The following is a 23,493-nucleotide window of genomic DNA, read 5'->3' as shown; positions in this document are numbered from 1 at the left end:
TGCGTTTTATTGTATTTGGTATTGTTTGAAAGGGAAAACTGAAACTCTAAATATGAAATGACAATCAAATGTCTGCAAGATGGTCTTCGCTCGTCTCAACGGTCACACTGACAAAACATATCAATACTGATAATGATGAGGGCATTTATAGCAAGACACGATCTCGTTGGAACAACAATTACACAGGCAAATGTGCCTCACGTGAATTTCACATGAAATGCTGTTCACGTGAAATGCACATGCACCTTTCACGTGAAATTCACGTTAATATGTCCACATGAATTTCACGTGAATCACTTTTCACATGAAATTCACGTTAACATATTCACATGAATTTCATGTGAACAGCAATTCACGTGAAATTCACGTTGAATTTTCCCCATGAATTTCACGTGAAAAGCATTATATCACTTTTCACATTAGTTCCTTGCGAAAATTTTAATGTGATTTTGATTTTTGAAAGGAAATAATGTGAAAGGTGATTCACGTGAATTTCACGTGAAAAGATTCACACAAATTTTACGTGAAATTTCTTCATGTGAAATTCACACGAACAATTTCACACGAATTTCACGTGAAAAGCTATTCATGTTAAAAATTGCATAAGAAAAGCGATTAAAGTGAAATATTCACACTTCTTAATATATTCAGGCGGGAAAAATATAATTAAGGTAAAATATAAAAAAATATGGAGATTAGGCAATTTAAGTTGAGTACATTTATAAAATATTGGCAAACGATCAATAAAATAGATCCTGCTCATGCCTCCCCCTCCTCGTTTATTTCCGAAATTATTAATTTGCATTGTAGTTCTGTACGCAGTGTGATTACATGTACTTTCCACACCTGATTTACCTCGTTTCCCATTATTTTTTTCTCTTACGAATTAAAACATAAATTAAATCTCCCATCATCATAGATATTAATGAAAGCATATATTCACTACTTGAAGAATCACTATATTGATAGAGTTAAAACATGCAACTTCAAAAACACGGAATTTTCTAAACGAGGAAAATTACTATTTTACAGTAAAACCCGAAAGAACTATGAATGAAAAATAACTTTCCAGTTGTGAGAGAAGTACGTTTTAAATAGCTAAGAATATTTTTTATATCGCCGCTTTATGATGTTAGTAACAGGCTACTTGTCGGAGTGCATTTGGGCTTTTTACATACATGTGATTTGAGGGTAGTATTGCGCAACTGTCGGTAGACGTGGCGCCTGTAACGTCATTTCAGATTCCCGTAATTTGATTTTAATTACCCCCTCCCTTATATACATCGATAATAATTACCTTGGAAGCTGGTGTTGATGCATAAAGTTAGACCTACTGGAAATTGCTGATATACACGCATGTAAAAATGAAAATTTTCTATCAGTGAATACCACCATCCCGAATTTGTAGATCATCAATCAAAAGGAAAACACAGATTTCTAGCACTCGGAAGAAAGCGAAAAACATAGATAATCCTCAACATTTATGTTTATGTATATTTAGATAACTTAAAAAAAAATGTATAAAGCTTTACATTACAGTCAGATTCCGGTGATAGTTACAAGACCGTGACGTCACACTCGAGTAAACCGTCTGACGCGTCTGACGTATACAAGACAGTGAATGTGAAAGTACATAGGAACTCTAGGTAAGATGAGATTGAGTATTGTAATCATAAATGTTCAGTGTAAATTCAAGCCCTTAGGCCTATTACATTTATGTGATCTAAAGTTCCTAATGCAACCGCTTATTTCAGATTGATGAGAATTACTGTCAATGTATTATATTTGGCGTGTACGATATTTGGCGTAAATCGTTTTTTCAACAAGTTAGCGTAGATTTGATTTAGCGCACTCCTGAATTACTTCAAACATCTAGATTTAGGGATGGCATTTAGCGATGTACTTGATTTAGCGGAAGCTGCGTTCCGCCAAAGGCGCTAAATAGAATACACAGTCAAATGTAATACATTTACAGTACTTTAGACGAGGTACCTACGTCAACAAATAGGCACGACCACAGTCATTTGTTTCTGTAAATGACTTATGACCTCTATATACTAATAACAACACAAGGTACCTAGCTTCAAATGACACAGAATGGCACCCCCTGAGAATGTCGGCCTTTTGAGCTTCCAGGGAATATAGGATGTAAATGAATTTACTACCGTTGTATTGTTACTATAAATCCAACTTCGTTAACAAGTATGAGAAATATTTCTGCCAATTGCATCTTTCATGCAGATCAATGAAAAGTCAGAGAAAATACAGATAAAAGATTATTTAGAAGTATGCAAAATAGAGCAAGGGAAGTTTTTTAGTAATGTGTTATTGACTTTGTGGTATGTATTGATGTGACAAGTACCTGTTGTTGCATTGAAGTTTTATGAAACCCACCATAAGTACCAAAAAAACGCTGCAGGCACATATCAATGCTTTTCGGAGGCGATTGGCCAACCCTTTTAATTGACAATGAAGATTAACTGTTATTTCCATGCATGCAAATGAAGATATTATTGCATGCAAGAATGGTCCCTCCACTATTTTTGATAGTACTATGTAGTAGTGAATGAGAAGATATTAATGCATGTAAGCTTGAAAATTATAAATTGAAGTCCTGGAGCAAAGAATGGGGAAGGGGGAAATTGAGACAGCAATGACGAACACTATACCCCCCCCCCCCCCTCATGCACACACTAATTAAGGTTCTGAAGATCTTTATCATGACTATTATATTTTTATCAATAAAAAAATCAGAAAGGGGGGGGGTATCCATACTTCAGATGCCTGTGAATTTTTCCATATCGGCACATATCCGTATTAGGGATGCGGAGGAGGGGGTTCATTCATGATTCATTGTCTGTCAGGAAATTTAAACAAGTCATGCAACTTCCAACTTCTTTGGCGAACCCCCTCCTTCGCATCCCTAATATCACGGATCTGTGCCGATATGGAAAAATTCACAGGCATCTGAAGTATGGACACCCCCCCTCCCCTTTCTGATTTTTTTGGGCGGCGATTATTTCTCCGAAATGTGTGGATTCCCCGTCTATTCCATCCTAATTTCGGTTTATTTAATCGTAAACATGCTTTTTTGTAAGCCTTATACTTGCCTTATACTGTTTCTAATAAGCATATTTTATTATACCAGTCCAGTAGAAGGCCAATCTCTAAAGCTTGTGAAAAGCGTGAAACGACTACATCAATCGAAATTGGGTTGAGAGAGACAAGGAACCCACACATTTTGGAGGAATTGTCACCGCAAAAAAAATCAGAAAGGGGGGATTATAGTTATCAGGTGTCTGTGGAAAAAAATATAGGAGGATGGAGTCCCCTTTATTTTTTGTAGCATTTCCCCCTATTGTTAGTAACTAAATTATATAAAATAAGATCAATTGTGGTTAATGGTCACCATTAAAATCATCCTTTTGTCAGTTATTTTTAATTCATCTCTGATGTTCTATCTTACTATAAATAACTCTAAATAATTCCAAACGTAATTTTAGAAGAGCATGATAGCCAGTCAAAATCGCCCACGTATTCTGTGCGGTATCAGTACATAGCACTTCGTGGTATAAAACGGAAAATCCATGTTTTGTTGCAGTTTTCGGCGATAAGAGGCAACGAATACAGTCATGTCATACATGGTTTTTAAGTTGAATGATTGTACAATACAACGGTAGTAAATACATTTACATAGCATATTCCCTGGAAGCTCAAACGGCTGACTTTCTCAGGGAGTGCCATTCTGTGGTATTTGAAGCTAGGTACATGCAAGGTGAAGATAACGAACAGTGATCAATCTCATGTGTTGTTATTAGTATACAGAGGTCATAAGTCATTTACATAAACAAGTGCCTGTGGGCACGACAGTGAAAATACGGAAGTCACCTCGGGGATGTGTCGCAGAATCGCATAGCTCTACACGGTTTGTTAATATTTCCTTATTCATCAGAGAACATTGTAATCGTAATTCAGAACATAAGTTTTATAATTTAATCGATCTAGATATATTCATTAGGGGTGCAAAGTAACGTTTATAGAGGCATCATCGAGATCAGGCACGTTGTGTGTGTAACAATGTCCATCGTTTGTTGTATATATCATAATGCCAATAATATATATATATATATATATATATATATATATATATATATATATATATATATATATATATTTTGGTTGCTCCCACCTTTAAAAATAGTTTTAGATGAGAAGAATGTAAGCTTGAAACCTCTGATGAAATAGTAAACTCACCCCACCTTGAAAAACGATGATAATAATTCATTTGAATAATGAATATTAAACAAGTATGATATTGTTCAGCCTCAGGTATTTTTTAATATTGCGTACAGATTTCAGAATTTGCAAAGAAGATCTTTATCAATGTTTGAGTATGATGCAATATATGTGAAAGCAAGTAAAAAAATATTTCAGAGAAACATGACATTCTGGCAATATCAATGTCAATCGTTTCATTTTAAACGATGCATTTATATAGATTTAATCTAGATAATGAGGAATGGAAAGTCATTTTCAAATCACCTCTGGACTAGAACATGACAATTTGAAAACATATCACATGACTTCCTTCTGTACCTAGTCACATGTCATCGCACATGTATAATAATTATATTCTATTCTGTATGATGATATATAAAAGATTTATGTTTCTTTCTAACACAAATTGTTGATAATTTTGCAACTTTTTTTTCGTTTCTGTTATGTCTACATGCAATTCCATTCATAGTATGTGTACATAAGGATTAAGATGACTCCTTTTATATGTTGAACAGTCCTTCTAATACATAAATATTTCTTTTTCAGAGTTTAAAAGAAAGACAAAAGACAATGAAGACAACCATGTAAAAACAAATTCAACCAATTAAATTATCAGCAGATTGAAAGCAGATTTGTACTCCTTTTTGTGTTCATCAGAACCCGAGATTCAGGGTATCAAAATATCCATGTATGATTTAACGTTATAAAGTTTATGTCAAATTCACATGGATTTTATGTGAAATTCATGTTAAAGCTTTCACGTGAAATTCACGTGAATTGTGCGTGGATTTCACGTGATTTTTTTTTTCGTGTGAATTTACATTTGATACTCCTTTAACGTGAATTTCACATAGATTTCCAGGTGAAATTCATGTGAAATTCACGTGAGGCACATTTGCCTGTGTAGGTCTTCCATGTATCATTCTTATTAGAACCCTTATTACGTAATCAATTGCAACCAGTCATACTTTTGACAGCAGTTGGAAAACCTGAAAATGCACAAATTTGATTCGTTGCAAATTTTATATATTGTAGAGGCAGATATATCCGGAGGGAGGGTAAATTTAGTTAATTTGTTTGGCAACTTTTATCAACAAAATTAAATACTTCATGATTTTTTTTACACAAATATTTATAAAAGCGGAATTGCTTCATGTTTTGGGGAATCGATTTTAACGACTATTCTATACAATTACTGGATTCAAAGTGGTGTGAACCTTAGCATGTCTTTATAGAAGATATAATGCTCAATTTGGTTATAGTTGAAAAAAGACGAAGAATAAGCACATGAACACGTAGATTGATTAAGTATAAGATGGTCTATATCCAAGCTCTGCAAAGTTTGTTTAAGATGCAATAGTAGAAGCATATTTATAGGAAACAGGGTGTATACGTGAACGTGAAATATGTTGGAGTACAAGACTGATTTCGTTTTGACGAAAAATGTTGCTAATGTTGACGGCATTTATTCCTTTGTTTGTAAATTTAAGCTTAAGGAACTCGCTGCATGGATCGGAAGGAATACCATCCATGATTCGCTGTGGTGTAAAGAGCCTGTGATTGGCAATATCCATAATCATAGAGTTCAGTCTGGTGTTCAAAAATCCAAGTATATACTAAATATGGCTTCTTCAAATAACGTATTCAAAACTTTCACTTTACTCAACAGAGTAAAGGTTTGTGCGAATATGATGTGGACCTAGTTGTCTATTGACGTAAGGCAGCATTTGACCCAATGATTGGTTGTATTGACGAACTAGATCGTTATAACGACAATAGAATTTGCGAAATGCTGACTTCAATCGAGACTGTTGAAACCCACTATTCTTTTGCCAAGAAAATGTTTAGGCACTATTGAAATATTGATATTATTAGAAATGTTTCGGTGGAACTGACAGATAGAGTTGTTTTCTTTGCTTCGCTTGCTGAAGAGTTCTATTTGCGAATGACATCTGAAAAAAATGATTTATTTTACATTCCTTGCTTAGTTCTAGTAGGTATATAGTCATATTCGTACTGAGTAATGTAGCGCAATGTATCCTTCCAAAAATTGTCTAGATATTGTGGTACTAGATTGAAATGCATTTTATACATTTTCATTAATTTTCCGATTTCACGTCTTTTACATAATGGTTTCTTATCAGTTTCTCAATATATTGAATCTCTAGATGTAAGAATCGGCAGTCCCATTACAATTCTAGCTGCATGGAGCTGTACTTTTTCTACTTTTCAATTTCTGTAGAAAAACATCGACCCCATACGACTGAAGCATATTCTACTATAAGTCTAACAAAAGTCATATACAATTTAGATAATTCTTTTCTACATAAAGTGAAGTTGAGTTTCGTTGGAAATCCTAGTTTCTTTTTATACGCATTGTTTACAATATCATTGATATACACAGACCATTTTAAATCATTAACAAAAGTGAGACCAAGATGTTTGTGAAGATAAATCATTTCTAATTGAAAATGTTGGAAAAGCTGTCTTGGAATTTCATTATGCCTTGGAAAAAAATAAAGCTTTAGTTGTATTAAGATTAAATATAAAAAGCCATTCATTTGACCATTCTTCAAGAATTTTGAGATTGTAATTCATAATATTTTTTTATATTACATATATTCTTATCTGCATATTAAATTGAATAATCATCTGCGTACAATCTACAAAACGATAACATATTTTGTGTTACATCATTAACATAGATTAGAAACAAAAGTGGTCCCAGTATACTGGCAAATGTGCCTCACGTGAATTTCACGTGAAAATTTCTATGTGAAATTCACGTTAAAAGAGCATCAAATGTGAATTCACACGAAAAAAAAATCAAGTGAAATTCACGTGAATTTCACGTGAAATCTTTAACAAGAATTTCACATAAAATTCACGTGAATTTCACATAAACTTTATAACGTTAAATCATACATGGATATTTTGATACCCTGAATCTCGGGTTCAGATGAACACAAAAAAGGAGTACAAACCTGCTTTCAATCTGCTGATAATTTAATTGGTTGAATTTGTTTTTACTTGGTTGTCTTCATTGTAATTTTTTTCTTTCTTTTAATCTCTGAAAAAGAAATATTTATGTATTAGAAGGACTGTTCAATATACAAAAGGAGTCATCTTAAGCCTTATGTACACATACTGTACTATGAATGAAATTACATGTAGATGTAACAGAAACGAAGAAAAAAAGTTGCAAAATTATCAATAATTTGTGTTTGAAAGAAACATAACCTTTTATATATCATCATTCAGAGTAGAATATAATTATTATACAAGATACAGAAGGAAGTCATGGAATGTTTTCAAATTGTCATGTTCTAGTCCAGAGGCGATTTGAAAATGAATTTGCATTCCTCATTATCTAGATTAAATCTAAATAAATGCATTGCTTAAAATGAAAAGATTGACATTGATAGAGCTTTCAATCTTACATTCTTCTCATTCAAAACTATTGTTAATGGGGGGAGCAACCAATATATATACATTTTATTGGCATTACGATATATATAACAATCGATGGACATTGTTACACATCACCCCCCCCCCCCCCCCACCCTTCAACGTGGCTGATCTCGATGATGCCTCTATGAAGGTAATATAGAACGTTACTTAGCATCCCTAATCAAAATCTAAATCGATTAAATTATAAGAATTATGTTCTGAATTACGATAACCATGTTCTCTGATCAATAAGGAAAGATTAACAAACCGTTTAGAGTTATGTGATTCTGCGACACGTCCCCGAAGTGACTTCCGTATTTTCGTTGTGGTGCCTATTCGTTGACGTACCCCGTCTAAAGTAATTCTCATCAGTCTGAAATAAGCGGTTGCATTAGGAACTTTAGATCACATAAATGTAATAAGCCTAATGGCTTGAATTTACACTGAACATTTATATATTACAATGCTCAATCTCATCTTACATATGGATTTCCTGTGTACTTTCACATTCGCTGTCTTGAATACGTCAGACGCGTCAGACGGCTTACTCGAGTGTGACGTCACAGTCTTTTAAATATTACCGGAATCTGACTGCAGTGTAAAGCGTTATATATATATTTTTAAAAGTTATCTAAATATACATGGACAGTAATGTTAAGGATTGTTTATGATTTTCGCTTTCTTCCGAGTGCTAGAAATCTGTGTTTTCCTTTTGATTGACGATCTACAAATTCGGGATGGTGAATACGGCTGATAGAAAATTTTCATTTCTACATGCGTGTATCAGCAATTTCCAATAGGTCAAACTTTATGCATACACCAGCTTCCAAGATATTACACTGGTAATCATTCTCGATGTATCTAATAAGGAGGGGGTGTTAATTAAAATTGATGCCAAACTACCGACAACGGAAAACAACACCATGACATTTTTTCCCACCTGCACAATATACTACCCTCAAATCACATGTATGTAAACAACCCAAGTGCACCCCGACAAGTATCCTGTTACTAACATCATAAAGCAGCGAGATAAAAAATTTAAAGATATACACACGACGGAAAAGGCGATTTTTTTTTCTAAAACAAAAAGATAAGATGAACAAAGAAACGTGTTGTTTAATTTAAAATAACACTTTCCACAAATTTACGAATAATTAATCATTGTAATAACAAAGTAATTAGGCGTTTTCTGCAATTATTGAGTTACTGCCTTTTCATGAATATGAATGAAGGAAGTGCGTAATTAAGCTCAACGCGCATGTCCGCGGGAAATCAGATGGAAGAGGTATGTGCTATTTGTTTACTTTATCGACTTTGAAGAGGGTCATTTGAATATTTATCTTTACGTAGGACATTGTTAACACTGGCAGTTTTAATAGATAACCATCTTATAAAAATAAGACGATTGCCATCTTAGATCTCGACAAGTACGATGTTTTGAACTACAAACATAGCCATGTGTACTTTGCTTCACGAAACATATGGGGCACCGAAGGGGAAACATAAAATCCTTGCTGAATATAGATCTATTTTGTAACGAATACTGTTAGAGTCAATTTACGCTTTAAAAAAACCAATAATGCATGTTTGTTTTGACAAATTGATGAAACACAGTCTCATAAAATACTACCCCCTTCCAAAAAAACAATGTAAACCATGCATTTACTATTCACACATACAATGTAGGCCTATAGAATATAATATACTCGTGGTACTAGAGCTTTATAGACGTGCAATGCATTGTAATTTAATTGTCTCTCTTACATGTATTTTTTCTTCTTCCAAAGCTGGTGCTATATTTATTATATCACCCATTTTTACAATTAATAAATTCCAGTAAGGCGTATGTATTTATATTATATAGATCTAAATATATAAGAATACTTCAGAAGTTACATTGGTATTCACAAGAATTCCACGTTGCAAATAAATGTAAAAGTCCATTAAGACCAAGTGTATGTCCTAGAACAAAATTAGATGGGAGAGCAACTCAACCTCAAGCCCAATAAGGGGGGGGGGGGGGGGGGCAAAAGGCACAAAGCCGCACCATAGGCCCACACAGTGGAGATGTGGTAGTTCTTGCTCATTACGAGAGATAAAGGGACTGAGTACATATAAAAGACAAAGTAATTTTTTCAATGAAATTGATGTATGCTTTTCATATAATTAAAACATAAATCATTGACTTTAATAATTATGTGTTGCAGGCACACATAGAAATAACAGATGAGGAAAGGAAAGAATTGCTAATACAGTTAACATTTCTTCCAAAACATTGATTATGCAGCAGGTCTGACAAGGAGGATTTAATCATCATCCCTATGATCAAACACAGTTGGAGGTCAGCTGTTTAGATCTGCCGAAACAGATAGAGGGCCAAATGGGTGCCAGTCTCAGTACCCTGCAAGTTTAACATGCTGAATATATCTTTACAAATGCACTGGCTAACTTAAATTTGATATAACAGTCAGCTTGTTCGACAACTACAAAGGTACTATCAGATACTATATTGATTGTAGGATCCTTCATGAGCTGGTGCTTCAAATGTATGCTTTGCCACAGGATGAATATTACAACAAGGGTGTGGTGCACATTAGAAGTGTTATCCTCTTGAGATCATGGGTGCCTTGGTGTTGGATTGAGGCGGGTCATTCAAAGTTGTGTGTGGGCAATACAACATAAATACCCAGACCAGTATACTGGATATATTCCATCGAGACTTTAGAATTTTGTTTTCTATGCTAAAAAAATAATTAAAAGAGAATTTCATATTCAATGACTTTCTTTTTTATTTTCATGCAAATGGGAGACTATTAAAATTGCCATGTGACTCCAAATATTACTGCACCCTTTAAAAAAAATGTAAAAACAAAATATGTTTGTGAAACACTAGTGGTAATAAAGAACAAGTAAAGTAAAACAAGGTCAAAAACTTTGGTACCAAATCAAAATGATAAAGTTTTAGTCAAATTCCAAGGTCAAAGATCATGTTAATAATTGAAATGTCTTTCCAAAAAGAATTTATATACCAAATTCCTTAAAAGTACTCCCAAGGTCACAACGTTGGTACCAAAAAAAAAAAGGGTCGGTCACCTGAATACTAGTGAAAAAGTATCACTACTTCCAAGGGGCTATGAAAACTAGAAAAAATTTCCTGTTCTGAATATCTAAGCTAAATTCTAATGTTCAGCAACAGTATAAAATAAGATGTGTTCTTAAAACTTCACTGCCTTCAAATGTGCAAACACTGATGAAAGGCTTTAAATAATAGGTGTATTAACATTAAAACATCAAAGATATCACTAATTTGGACTCATCATAATAAATCAATCATAACCCTGGGTTTTGATTGAAATTCACCATTTTTTGCACATCATTTCCTGCTATTCCTAAATATGCATTTAGATGTTATACAGTATTAGCAAACTTGCACATAAATACTATATATTAAGTTTGGCCCCACCCTTGGGTCAAAACCCCTACTCTGGGGATCATCAAATTTACAATTTTGGTAAAAGACTACTTGCTCTATCCATTTAGTTTCAATTTTGTATCAATAGCACTAAAGATGTTATTTATGTGTCAAACATTGGATATTTGATCTCGCCCCTAAAATCATTTGTCAGATTATAAGTAATAAGATCAATAGATATTCTACTTGGAGAAAACATGTATTTTCAACACATGGCAATTCGATGCTTTGATGTCTTCTACTGTTATATGAAAACTATGTATTGAATTACAAGAAATATACCCAGTCTATAAAGTAATGTCAATGATGTGTTTAAAACTTTGGTAGCAGAAAAATATTACTACAGTCTACCTACAGCAAATTTAAAATTGTATAGACACTGTCATATAGTTTTGAAATATGTTCATGTCACTCTGAATAAGAGTCAATTTTCAAATCTGGATTTCTTATCCTCTTCTAATTGAGTGGAAGTTGAAACTTGGATAGTATGTTTCATCATCATCTCCTTTTAAAGTGCCAGATTCCTCTGATATGTCAATACTCAATCTAAAATAAACAAGAATATCAGTAAAGCTGATGGATGCTCCCCAAATTGCAACTTAACTTCATATGATGAATGACTTGCACAGTGATTAATAACTGTTGAAATATTGTTGAAAGGAAGGTTTCTTTACATATGTGAGATATGCTGAGTGATGTTGACCTTGAGAGACCTTGGTCCAAAAGATCAATAATTTGAAATATAGTGGAAATCCGAAATGAAGTATTTTCATCTATATGGTATATATTCTGATTGACCTAGACCTTTACAAAATGACCTTGAGTGACCTTTGTCTGAAAGACATTTGCTTATTACTTATTTGTAGGATATACAATGTACCTGTTCAAAAACTGATGAAATAATTTTTTTTTACTTTAATATGTAAGGTATATGTTCTGAGTGACCTTGGCCTTTCCAAGATGACTTTGGTCCAAAAGTCCCTGTCTCAAGGAATATTTGTGATCAATTATGATCAATATCTGATGAAAGGTTTAGGATATGAGAACTTCTATATCAATAATTGTTGAAATAAGGAAATTTTATGTGTCCGGAGTGACCTTGACCCTTCCAAAATAATCTTGAAAGTCCTTGTCAAGGAACATTTTTTTTTATTAATTATATCAATTTCTGATGAAAAGTATAGGAGATATGAGCTTGGACAGACAGATGGACAGATATAACAGCGACTATATGCTCTCAAAGGAAATGTTTGGGAAGCATAAAAACTGTATCAAGTATCAAGAATTTCAAAAAGGCACAGTCAAGCACATCTTCAGTGTATCCATGTTAAACAACTGTACAAAGTTTGAGGAACGTTGATCAAGTTAGAGGTGTGAGAGGAGTTGATTACACAAAGTAGGTATCATATTACTGGGATACCTACCCCCCCCCCCCCCTTCACTATTTTTATAAGCCCACGCTGTGCAACCCAGCCAACAAATATGGAAGAAATTTTATCTGAACTTACACAAAATTAACTAGCTTAGATTCAGGATCAACACATAGATAATTACTGATACTCACTCAAATGGATTCAGAAAGGATGATGCACACTTTGGTTTTCTTACTGTACAGAAAAAGTTTTTTTTTTGTATCATTTTCATTAGATTTACATCATCTATAAGGGAAATCAATTAAAAATATAAATTGCTTTGGAAAGGTATCTTAAAAATCTTTTTTAATTATAAAATTGAATACCAGAATATCATAATATTACTGTAAAATAAATGCTTTAATTGCATGTACATGTACATGCAATTATTTACACATGCACAGCACGCACACACATTTCTCGTTTTGATTCATATTTTTTGCTATCCAGATAGTGTCAGTTCCATGCCTGGCTCGAACTCTTCAACACCTGACACTCCTCTGTAAAATAAAGTACATTTGACCAAGTACTAAAAATTTTCTTTACAAAAGAAACATCAATGTACTATGTATAAGTATATAAACTACTACATGTAGTTATAACAGTCAGCATTGAAATATGACTGAGAATTTAGTTTAATTTTGTATAGGTATTGAAAAAACCCACTAAACAATAGTCAATCCATAGTCAAACCATCTGAAGTCTTATTCTACTTATACTGATATTTCACTTCAAGATGAAGAAAAAGTTGAGCTGAATCTTAACATACTGATCACTGGTTGCTTGTCTGGATTCTGCAGAAATATTAGAGATAATGTATTTTCCCGTAAAAGGCTTCGGGTCTGCCTGGCTGTGCACAGGAGTAGAAGTATATTTAACTGAGTGCTGGCTTTGAACATATCTGGAAGAGAAAGTTTATATTTCAATATTACATTCACTCTTGTTCTACATGGACTATGTAGTACATAAACAGAGATATCATTTATATTTACATATTTTCATTATATCCTACTGTGCAATTCTTATTACATCCCCCACATTTTCTTTTAAATTTGATATCTAATTCTGTTGGTAGGGGCTACATGTTAAGAGCAGTTATAAAAGGGGGTGGTGTTGTTGTTGTTGGATTGAGGGTCTGAACCAACACCAGCTGAGTAGGGTAGTAAATTAATATCTAACTTTTTCAAGCACTTTCAGTTGTTCAGTGCTAAATGATAGGCCATCACTTTGATTGGCCCCTAAAAATATTACATGGGGTGGAACCCACTTCCCCGAGGAAAATTTCTAGATCCAGGCACACAATGACAATGATGTATTTGGACAAGCACAATAACAATTACTGGCAAAGGCACATATTATATATTATATCATAGAAACAATAATATTCAAAATAGAATCAGTGATTTGAATGCATGAATATGGCACCAGACAAAATCGTTTTATGATATACATGTATTACATATATTATATACATGTATTTTATATATACAATTGTAAAGACAACACTATCACACACACACACACACACACACACACACACACACACACACACACACACACACACACACATATATATATATATATATATATATATGTGTGTGTGTGTGTGTGTGTGTGTGTGTGTGTGTGTGTAATAGTGTTGTCTTTACATATATATATAATGTATAATATATTTTGTATTTCAAATTGAAAAGTATTTAAATTATCATTACACTGAAATGTGCTTTATGTCCACAAACAATGCTGCTCATGCACATAGTTTTACAAACTTTGAAGATTTGCTTCAAGACTTGGATATTTTGGGGTATTTGGTGACTAAATAACATATTGAGAATAGAAACAAGAAAAGTACAGGCAGAGCATAGTATTCTAAAAAAAATAGTCATAAAAAGTTTAGCAAGTCACAGTAAAAGCAGCAGGAAGAATTCAACCTTTTATGTTCAACAGCTAGTGTGCACCTAAACTTTGAGGAAGTGATTTGTGTACTTCAGTTTATACATCATGTGTGCTACTGTATCTGATTGTAAATTTTATAATTCGCTGATATAATTCAGAGTGATCTACAGCAACCTGCTCATAAGCAAGTCAACTATCATATTTGTGCTACTTATATTTCATTGAAAAATACCTTTTTGTACAAAACTTATTGCAATGTTATTTGTGAACTCATTTTTAATGGGTATAATATTAATAAATTTCAGGATTTTTTGTAGTTTCTTCATATAATTTCAAAATAATATAAAATGTCATGGCAAAGAATTAAGAAATTGTAGTACATGAGGATAAAATTTTGCCTGGGTGATTTCATGAATGTCATTGTGAAGTATCTCAACCCATCCAGTGACAGCTAACTAGTAGCACTCACAGCCATCAACACAGTGGATGTGCAGATTCTATCGTCTAATCCGCTAATGAATTAACTCCATTTTACCGTTCATATACACATATGCATCCAGTAATAACTTCTTTTCACTCCTTATGCTGTAAAAGGTTAAAACAAATAACGAATATAAATTACCCCTTCTGGGGCCTCATCATCTGTCACGTCGGAACGTCAATGGTTTTATAGGATAAATTAAATATGTAGAGCTATGAAACATGAACGAATACCGTGCGATAGTTAGTTAAGTCATTGGAGTCACCGACGTAAAGCAATATTTGCCTTTTTTTCTGAATCAACTGGAAAGAAAGTAGCTAGGCCTAACCACACAATGACACATTACAAACCTGTCAAGTAGAAGAGTTGTAGATGAACTTCATATTCTCCCTTACAGCATTCCACTGAGCATTGTGTTCTCCAATATATATTCTTTCTTTGCTCCTTTCTCTTTCCTATTTCCTTTACCTCTCTTTTCTTTCTGACAATATTGGCTCCCAAACCGTAACGGTCTACCACGCTTTCGCGACACCATCTTTGTTTATAAATCTAAATATGGCTCTCGGTGTCATGTGGTAGTTTAATATTCAAAAAGAGGCATTACTTTCTTGGCGGGAAAGTTATTAATTATAATTGGACATGTTTTTAACGCGCTCGATTTCAATTGCGTAAATTGCAACAAGTTCTTAACTTTATTCAATAAACAAAATAAATGAATTTCCCTTTTGTTTTTAATTGACGCATATTACAGCGTGTATACCTTTAACACATCTTCAGTAGTTTTACAAAACTGACAAAAACAACAATCTTTTGGAATGCATGGTTTTGAATATCCACCAGTTTCAATTTCTAAAGGGTGGACAAATATTCTTAGCTATTTAAAACGTACTACTCTCACAAATGGAAATTTCAAATGGTCTTATTAGTTTTAATTCATAGTTCTGATTTTACTGTAAAATAGTAATTTTCCATGTGTACAAAATTTTGTGGTTTTGAAGTTGCATATTCTAACTCTATCAATATAGTGATTCTTCAAGTAGTTGGAAAATATGCTTTCATTAATATTTATGATAATGGGAGATTTAATTTATATTTTAATTCTTAAGAGAAAAAATAATGGGAAATGAGAGAAATCAGGTGTGAAAAGTACATGTAATCATACTGCGTACAGAACTACAATGCAAGTTAATAATTTCGCAAATAAACGAGGAGAGGGAGGCGTGAGCAGGATCTACTTTATTGGTCGTTTGCCTACATTTTATAAATGTACTCTAACTTTTGAATTGCCTAATCTCCATATCGTCTTATATTTTACCTTAATATTATTTATTTTTTCGCTTGAATATATTAAGAAGTGTGAATATTTCACTTTAATCGCTTTTCTTGTGAAAGTTTTAAAGTGAATAGCTTTTCACGTGAAATTCGTGTGAAATTGTTCGTGTGAATTTCACATGAAGAAATTTCACGTTAAATTCTTGTCAATCTTTTCACGTGAAATTCACGTGAATCAACGTTCACATTATTTCCTTGCGAAAATCAAATCACATTAACATTTTCGCAAGGAACTAATGTGAAAAGTGATATAATGCTTTTCACGTGAAACGCATGTGAAAAATTTAACGTGAATTTCATGTGAATTGCTGTTCACGTGAAATTCATGTGAATATTTTAACGTGAATTTCACGTGAAAAGTGATCCACGTGAAATTCATGTGGACATATTAACGTGAATTTCACGTGAATCACTTTTGACGTGAAATTTACATGAAATTTACGTGAATTTCACGTGAAAGGTTCAAGTGAATTTCACGTGAACAGCATTTCAAGAGACACTCCAGCATTGATGATGAAACTGGATGATAACAAATCGTTATGCATCACTTTCTGATATATATTGCACAAATAACTTTTAAAGAACTGAAAAAGATTTCCACATATTCCATATTTTTGTAATTTAAAAAGAAGTCCGTTATGCCAAACCTGGTCAAAAGCTTTAGAAAGACAGCAAAAAACCATATAACATGATCTGCCTTCATCAATCTTCTTCACTATGTTGTGATATATTTCAATAAGTTGGTAAACTGTAGAGTGACCAGGCAAAAAAAAAACACCCAGCTTGGTAATTATTAAACAGGTTGTTGCCATGAAAATAATTATAGTCATGTTTAAAAATTATTCTTTCCATTATCTTACTCGGCTTAATAGAAGGTCTGTAATTTGATGAAAGTTAAGGGCCATCTTTCTTGAAAAGAGGTAGCACATGAGTTATTTTCCAATAACTGGGAAATTTATGTTCAGACAGTGATTTGTTAAACAGCAAATACAGAGGTTTACATATTGAGTTTATTGTTGACTTTAACATTTTATGACTGATACAATCAAGTGCAATGGCCTTTTTGACTGGTAAAACAAAAATTATATCAATAACTTCATATTCTACGATCACAATAGAATATATAGTTCCGTAACATTGCATACACATTTCAGACAATCTTATCTACACTGGTAATATTTAAAATGGAGGAAAATATTTATCTAAAATATCTATTTTCTCAGAATCTAAGAAAGCTATTTTGTCGTCACCATTATTTGTATATTTTAAAAGGGGTAATTCGTTGCTTGCATTTGTCTGGAAAACGTATTCCAGTAATTTCCAATAAAGTTTGTTATTGCTCTTACTTGCATCGTCTATGTAGGTTTCGATGTTGTCATAATAGTATGCGTGTTTTTTTTTTTATATTGTTGACTTGATTTCGAACTCTTTCGTATATCGTCCAATCACATTCTTTCTTTTTTTTTCATTGCGATGTTACGTAGTCGATTCTAATTCTTGATGCTTTTCGTAATACGGAATCAAACCAAGGTTTGCCTTTCGGTCGAATCGTAATAGTTTTTCTGGGGGGCATACAATCACGTAGACACAAAAGGAAATTATTTGTGAAATTTACAGCAGCGTCTGTAACATTATTTGCATCTCATATGATATTTGACCAATTACTTTCTTCAATCATTAGATTTAACCTATCAAAGTCCGCGTTTTTGCACTTCCAAATTTTACCTTCATAAGCACGTTTGAAATTGTAATTCAAAACGAGCCATGTATACAATGTATGTACATGTACCTTTGTGATCGCTAAGACCATTGAAAATGTTGAGAGTGCCCACTTCGTCTACCTGAACAAATATTGTTGTAAGAATTGGGTCAATACATGTAAAGTAAATGCAGCCTGTAAAAGTAGAGAAAATTTCCTTTTTGATGGGCCCTTGAATGTGTTATAATTCTCGGTAGTTTTTATATTACGATAAAATGAAATTGGGACATACTGCGCGGGTTTCTTTAAAATTAGCGACGAAAAACGTCATCGCTGAAAGTAATCAACGCGCGTCGCACGATAAAGTACACTAGTCTACTTGTATTGTCCTCTACAGGTAAATTGAATGCTTTTTGATACACTAAAACAATATACACATATGTATGAAATAATCAGCCAGTTATTCTCTGCTTATTTTTAAAAAAGCATCAAACCAATATTGGTATATAACAGTTACACAACCTACACCAACTGTAGAGTACCATCCTCAATTGGCAGGAGTCGGTCAACTTCATTCACAGACTCATGTATGTCTCGGTTGCTAGAAATCGAATGAAACAGGTCTCAGTCCAAGTTAAAAAAAATATATAATCTGGTTATCTCGCAATCTTGACCAGCTCCTTAAAGGTTGATGAAACCATATGATATGTATACACATTACGTGTCTACAACTATTAAATGTGTCATGTCCAAAGAACAGTGCGCTCCAATGTCATGGAGGGGGGGGGGTTAAAATCAAGTTATGCGTTGTATGGAGTAAATTGTAAGGTCCAATAACTGTTCAAGTATATAGGGACAACTAGGAAAGGATAATTTTATGGAGACCCAATTTTATGGGTATTGTGGTTTGTTAATCGCTACAGCATCAATCTATGTGTCGTTTAGTTCCTTGTTTCAATCATGCCCTAAATATTGCTGAAACAGATAATAATAGAGGATGGTGTATTGATTCAATCATCTTTGAGCTAGCTTTCACCGGGCACCCTGGTTTGAAATTCCTGAACTTCAAAAAGAAAATGGTTTATATCTTGACGAATGGAAATTAGATACGCAGTGTAGGTATGATCTTGGATTGGAGCATTCCTCTGCATACATTAATATATTAAATATATTGAATATTTCTTCACTTAGGGCAGTTATGTTCTTTTAAGAGTCCATTGCTATTTCTGTGCTTTATATAAAATATATCGAATGCAATGTGTATCATGTATGATCCTCTTAAATGTGTGACAGTGTGGCAAGAATTCCATCTTCATCGAAAGCAAGTTTTTTTAATCTTTTTTTTTTTTTTAGATTTGCTTAGATGGTCGAGCGGTCTAGCGTGCTGGTTACGTGATGCTCAACCTCAGGTAGGGGCGGAAGTGGGTATCCAAATAAAGTGAAATTTACTGTGATTTATATTAATTATTTCTTCACTTAGTGCAGTTATGTTCATTTAAGAGTTCATTTCTATTTCTGTGCTTTACATATATATATATATATATATATATATATATATATATATATATAATATAATATAATATAATATATATATGTAATATATATATATATATATACACATACATACCAGGCCGTTTTTCTTTTGGATCGTGAAGTTTTGGTAGTGATGATGAAATGTTTTTCGATTTGGCTCCGCAAATAGCAATCCAGGGATATTCAATGCTTCCATTTGATTCAACATCCCGTTTGTAGATATATACTGTCTTCATTTTATCCAATATCTTTGTAACTTTGTGTTTCCAATTCTGCACATCTTCCACCAAAGAAATCACATCCAAGTGTATCACTGCAAGAATATATTTTATATATGTTCAGCAAAAGTAGAATTAGAACGATCTAGACAATGAATTTGTTTTTATTAAACTGGTTAGGGGCGGAAGAATGAGTCAAATATTTTTCTATGCATCATTGGACTGTACAATAAATAACACAACATTATTTCAAATAGAAAAAAGATTCAAAAGTAAAACGATTTAGAATTGAAATTGCATGCCAAAAGTTCACTCCAGCTCTTTTAAAAATATATTATTATATGTAATCAAAACAGTGTGTCAGAAGTGTACAAGTTTGTCTTGAAATTTCAAATTGAAACAGTGCACCAAACGTTTTTCTTGAACAAGGTATTCCACCATAATGTTAAGCTCATCACAACTTTTTCTTTAATCTGTTCTTTAGCTGTTTGGGGAAAATAATACACCGATCCACAGAAGTCCATGACCTTATATTTTGACCAATGAAAAGTGGCAAGCGGTAAATGTAGTTCGGCCGAAAGCCGAAATCTCGGATAACGATTTTTGCATGATTTCTCTTTTAATAGTAGATAGAATGGCATCAAACTTTTTGTGATAACTGTTTGTGACCTATTAAAGAGGAATCGTATATTGTTTTTTTCTGGAAATTTCTTAAAGAAGGTACAGTTCTAAAGTTTTCCGGTCTCGGTCTCCGATCTTGCGATCTACCAAAAGTCCGCGTTTTAGCATTATTGACAATATTGAATCAGACTAAGTTCTAGATCTCTAACGTAACTTAAATAAATCGCACTTGCATATATGGTGCATTTATATGCGCACTTTATTGTGTCACTCTTCATATTTGTAATAATATAACACATGTGTAGCACACGCACCCTTTTGCAATATTTCAATTCACTTTGATATACACTATAAATAGTGTGTTTCTTTTTAAACTTAGCCTGTTGAAGCATATTCGTTATAGAATTAATTGAATAATTTTATAACTCAATTATTATTTTGATGATGCATACGAAATGTAATTTAAAGTAGTCCTTTCGATGAGAAACGACAATTAGACATATTAAAAACAAACGTTTTTGTATAAGAAGTACACAATTTGAAAGTGAAAAGTGAAAAGGAAGTGCCAGGAGATGCTCAGAATGCAGGATATTGGATGTCATTTCATTGAGTTCACTTTGATTTAAGAAGCTGAACAAAGGCACAAAGAAAATGTTTCCTGGGTATAGAATCTAAACAAAGGATAATGCACCCTTCCTGATAGGTAAGCTTGTTCATCTATTTTATTTTATTTATGCTTTTTTCTTCTTCTTGAATTATTATGTTCCCAAACAAAGTTTGGGAACATATTGTTTTTACTCTGTTTCTTATTATCATTATTATGTCTCCGAACACAAAGTGTCGGAGCCATATTGTTTTTGCTCCGTTTCCCATTATTCTTCTTATTAGGGTCTTCCGTCTTCAGCGGAAGACCTTTCTATTATTCTAATGTCGATTTGCGAATTTCCGGAAGTGCCTAGCATGGAAGCTCGGTAGGGGTCAAAAGTGGAGTTTAAAGAAGTGCCCAATTTTTTTCCCACGTTTTAAATCAGAACTTTTTACTCGTAAATATTTTGCTTCGAACATATATAACAAAAGTTGTACATTTTATTGAGATCTTTCGTACCATATCAAGAAATGGGCCCATGGACCTCATGGCTCGCCTGAAAAATTGCATTTCTGTTACAATCATTAACTTTTTTCTCACGAAACTTTTGATAAGACATGTAGAATAAAAGTTGTTCACTTTTGCAAGATCTATCTAATGATATCAGAAATTAGGTCTCCGGGCGTCATGGCTCGCCTGAACAGTCGAATTTAAATCACAATTAATAACATTAATAACTTTTTTCTCGAGAAACTTTTGACAAGACATGTGGAACAAAAGTTGTTCGGTTTCGTAAGTGTTAACTACCGATGTTAAGAGATAGGCCTGAGGATCTCATGGCTCACCTGAACAGTTGGGTTACTGTTGCAGTCTATAACATTTTTGTCAAAAAACTTTTAATAAGACATCTAGAACAAAAGTTGTTCAATTTTGCAAGATCTTTCGAACAACATCATGAAAAAGGCGAACGAGCCTCATGGCTCGCCTGGAGAGTTTGATTAGTTTCACAATCAATAACTTTTTTCTGGAGAAACGTTTGATAAGACATGTAGAACAAAAGTTGTTCAGTTTCGCAAACGTTAACTAACGATGTAAAGAAATAAGCCTGCAAGTCTCATGGCTCACCTGAACAGTTGGGTTATTGTTCCAATCTATAACATTTTTGTCAAGAAACTTTTAATAAGACATCTAGAACAAAAGTTATTCAGTTTTGAAATTGTTTTGAACATGATGGAAAAGGCAAACGGGTCTCATGGCTTGCCGGAAGAGTTTGATTAGTGTCACAATTACGAACTTTTTTCTGGAGAAACTTTTGATAAGACATGTAGAATAAAAGTTATTCAGTTTTGCATGATCTTTCAAACGATATCAATAAAAAGCCCACAGATCTTATGACTCACCTTAATAGTCTGATAAATGTCGCAATCAATAACTTTTTTTCTCAAGAAAATCTCCATAGGACATGTAGAACAAAATTTGTTTAGTTTTGCGAGATATATCTAAAATGATATCAAATTTAGGTCTCCGGGCGACATGACTCGCCTGATAGGTCGAATTTGTATCGCAGTAGATAACATTAATAACTTTTTTCTAGAAAAAAGGCTGACCCCTTTAATTAGTAGCCGAGAGGGACAGAGAGTCTTTAATTTATAACACTTAAATGATCAATATTTGTAAAACACTACCGAAGCTAAATTGTACGTCTAGACAATATATTTCTATCATCATTTATGAACGAAAATCTCAGTCAAATTTCTTATCTCATCACATCTAAAATTGGATGGAAGACCCACTCGTTTCTCGCCACGAGATCGCATCTAGTTCTTATTATTTAAGTCTCCGAACACAAAGTGTCGGAGACATATTGTTTTTGCTCCGTTTCTTATTATTATGTCTCCGAACACAAAGTGTCGGAGACATATTGTTTTTGTTCCGTTTCTTATTATTATGTCTCCGAACACAAAGTGTCGGAGACATATTGTTTTTGCTCCGTTTCTTATTATTCTTATTCTTATTATTATTCTTATTATTATTTTCTTCTTATTTTTCCTCTTCTTTAGTGAGAAATTTGTCCGCCCGATTTTATGAATATGCTTCGATTGATCAACTTTAAACTTTGTCAACTGATAGAGGGTCATTACGGGGGAGTGCAATCAACTTTTCAAATTTTCAAAATGGCCACCGTTTCAAAATGGCGGCCAAAAAACGTCAAAAAATCAAGGTTGTCGGATTTCAACCAAATTCTATTTCTAGGGTACTTTAGTGACCCCGAGTCCATTTCCACCATCAAAATTTTTTTTGAGCCGCCATTTTCAAAATGGCCGCCATATACTGAAATATTTGAAAGTGTTAAAATCTGTACAACATTTGGGTTCTGGGGTAATTGGAGGGTCCACAGTTCATTTCTAGAATCAGTATTTCCTTCCAATCTATTTTCAAATGTTTCAAAATGGCCGCCATTGAAGAAAATGGCAGCCAAAAATCAAGTCCGTCGGATTTCAACCAAACTTAG

At 33.2% G+C, this 23,493-nt stretch overlaps 1 protein-coding gene and 1 long non-coding RNA gene across 3 annotated transcripts in view; both read right to left on the bottom strand.

Moving 5' to 3' along the window:
- LOC125675357 (uncharacterized) overlaps positions 1 to 23,493 on the bottom strand; it is a 240,366-nt gene that overhangs the window by 117,039 nt on the left and 99,834 nt on the right. For both annotated transcript variants that reach the window (XM_048912969.2, XM_048912970.2), the window contains exon 6: positions 19,651 to 19,869. In XM_048912969.2, coding sequence (XP_048768926.2) covers positions 19,651 to 19,869 — 219 coding nt within the window. The remainder of the gene's footprint in view (positions 1 to 19,650; positions 19,870 to 23,493) is intronic.
- LOC125675363 (uncharacterized) lies at positions 11,253 to 13,959 on the bottom strand. Its single transcript, XR_008801965.1, has 3 exons — positions 13,385 to 13,959; positions 12,768 to 13,115; positions 11,253 to 11,749 (listed from the first exon to the last, which is right to left on the bottom strand). It is a non-coding gene; the product is annotated as an uncharacterized LOC125675363 (long non-coding RNA).

Source organism: Ostrea edulis, chromosome 3, assembly GCF_947568905.1.
Source record: "Ostrea edulis chromosome 3, xbOstEdul1.1, whole genome shotgun sequence".
Taxonomy (NCBI): Eukaryota; Metazoa; Mollusca; class Bivalvia; order Ostreida; family Ostreidae; genus Ostrea; species Ostrea edulis.
Note: the sequence above shows the minus strand (reverse complement) of the source record. Positions and strands in the feature narration are given on the sequence as shown.